General features: G+C 41.0%; 1 protein-coding gene across 1 annotated transcript in view; it reads left to right on the forward strand.

Moving 5' to 3' along the window:
• The window catches only part of Mael (maelstrom spermatogenic transposon silencer), a 47,336-nt gene that overhangs the window by 20,559 nt on the left and 24,145 nt on the right, over positions 1-2,632 (forward strand). The window contains exon 6 of the mRNA XM_008848250.1: positions 1,915-2,039. Coding sequence (XP_008846472.1) covers positions 1,915-2,039 — 125 coding nt within the window. The remainder of the gene's footprint in view (positions 1-1,914; positions 2,040-2,632) is intronic.

Consider the following 2,632-nt stretch of genomic DNA (forward strand, 5'->3'; position numbering starts at 1 on the left):
GTGGTGCTCCTGGAGCCCAAGAAAGGGACTGAGTTGCTCTGGGTGAGAAGGGTCAGGAAGCAGTATTGGTTCCCCAGGTGTCTGGGGCCCCAAGACTAGGAATGGCGCAGGGCTCAAACTAGGAGTATAGAACGGCGAGGCGGGGGGGATGGAAGGGTGAATGTGGCTTAGGGAGTCCCGGCGCGGAGAGCTGCGCTATCGACTTACCCCAAGAGGTCTGAGGATAGTCGGTGTTTTTTTTTTTTTCCAAACATGGTTTCATGTAACCCAGGCTGGCTCAAACTTGTTATGTAGGGAAGATGACCTTGAACCTTGAACCTTCTGATCCTCTTGCCTCAGTCTTTCATGCCGGGATTACATGTATGTTCACCATGTTTAGTAATAGTGTTTTTAATCACAGAATTTTTTGCACATAAAAATGCTAGAAAAATATCTTAAAATCTTATGCTGAGTCTATTAAAAGTTGTATCTAGTTTCTTAGCCCCTAAGCCTTTTCTTCTTTGGTAAATTCCACGTAGGAGAAACAAACTGAAATGGTGGATTTAGCTCTAGTCTTTCTTCCTTTCCAAGATTTCAGGCTCCTAACCCCTCATTTGTCATTTAGAGAATTGAACTCCTGTATATTTTTATAGTTTGCAATTTTATATGGAAATTCTCATTTGTTATCGTCAAGCATAAGCGTGGTTTTTAAAAATCTGTGCCTAGTAACTTCTGTATCAGAGGGACCTTTGGTTACCTTTCCATTAGCTTTGCTTGGGTGCTCCTTCTTGTCTGTGTACCTGGTTATTCATAATGGGAAAGAAGGGATTTCAGAGTAATTTGGGGCCTGTAATAATGTTACCTTCCTTCAGAGATGATTTATATTTGCTTTTTTGAAGCACTTCTCTAAGCATAGGCCCTAAAAGGACATTGCTTAGCCATTCAGCTACTTCTTGATTTGTTGACTGACCCCAAATTATCCTCTTGATTTCCTAGTCACACCTTCACTCAGTAATTCTTTACTGCTGTGTGTATGAATTTTATATCTTCAAAGTCACTTATTTTTTGTTGTTCTTTGGAGGATTGGTCTGAATTACTTGGTCCATTCTTTTTTGGAGGTGGAGGTCTTCATCATAATGCCTTTTAAAAAGCAGTGATGGGCCAGCAAGATGGTTTAGTGGGTAAAGAAAGGAACTTGCTACCAAGCTTGACAACTTGAGTTGCATCTTTGGAACCTCATGGTAGGAGAGAACCCATGTAAATGCCTAGTAGGCATGACAGCCTGCCCAAAGTTTCAGCCTAGGAAGGCAGAGACAGGTGATTCCCCAGAGCAAGCTGGCTAGTGAGACTAGCCATATCAGAGAGCTCTGGGTTTGATGAGAGACCCCTATCTCAATGAATAAGATGGAAGAGTGATTAAGGATAATTCCTGACAACCTCAGGCCTCCACTTGTATTCATACACATGCACACATGTGCTTGTACACCCATGCACATGTGCCCACAAACATGCATGTATGTACATGCACACCCCCACATGAAATGGAAAAATGAAAAAAATGCAGTCATTACTGTTAAGTCCTCCAGCCTTATCAAAATATTTTTGAAAGGTATCGTGGGCACAGTGCAAACATCACAGACGTGGTCATGACTCCATTGTTCTTTTACCTTACTATTATACCTTATGTTAGGATTACCTTACTAATTTCTGAGAGTTTCTATGGTCATTTCTTAGTTTATGTATGTAGTTTCCACCTCCTAGAGTGATCATAGATCATGGGTTAAAGTTCTTAAAGTATCTAACAAGAGCCAAGCTTGGAACAAACACTTAAGCATGAGTTACTCATTATTCTCTTCCTGCACCCCTTATTTCTGTACTTACCAGGGGATTTGCCTTGCTCAGTGATTGAACTCTTCTGCCTTTTATTTCCTTCAGGTGATTCTAGTCACAAGATTCCTATTTCAAACTTTGAATTCGGGCATGACCAAGCAACTGTGCTGCAAAACCTTTATAAATTTATTCATCCAAACCCAGGGAACTGGCCACCTATCTACTGCAAGGTAATTTCCAGCTAAGGAGCTATTTTAAGATACCATTTAGATACCAGAAGATTTGAAAAGTGTACTAAAAGAATTTTGCCTATGCATTAGCTGTGTGTTTTAGAACATTTTCATTCTGAATTGCTTCCAGTGCAATTAGTGTTTTTATTTTAAATTCCTAATTTTGGAGACTACAAAAGTTGACCATGATTCTACTTGGGTAGACACACTGTTTTTGTTTCTCCTTCTGAAATATTTGCAGTATCTTTTTGCCCTAAAGAAGATGCTGCATTCTGTATACAAATCATTCCACACAAGATAACTTCTTACGGGGCTGGAAAGATGACTCGGCAGTTAAGAGCACTGGCTGCTCTTGCAGAGGGCCCAGGTTCAATTCTCAGCACCCACCATCTATAACTGCAGTTCCAGGCGATCTGGCACCCTCTTCTGACCTCTGTGGGCATTGCATGACATGGGTGCACTTACATGTAGACCATATACTCATATACATAAAAATATTTTTTTAAAAACCTTTTCATAGCTGGATGTGGTGGTGCATGCCTTTAATCCCAGCACTTGGGAAGCAGAGGCAGGCGGATCTTTGTGAGTTCGAG

The sequence above is a fragment of the Nannospalax galili genome, unplaced genomic scaffold (assembly GCF_000622305.1).
Source record: "Nannospalax galili isolate Female #2095 unplaced genomic scaffold, S.galili_v1.0 scaffold383, whole genome shotgun sequence".
Classification (NCBI taxonomy): Eukaryota; Metazoa; Chordata; class Mammalia; order Rodentia; family Spalacidae; genus Nannospalax; species Nannospalax galili.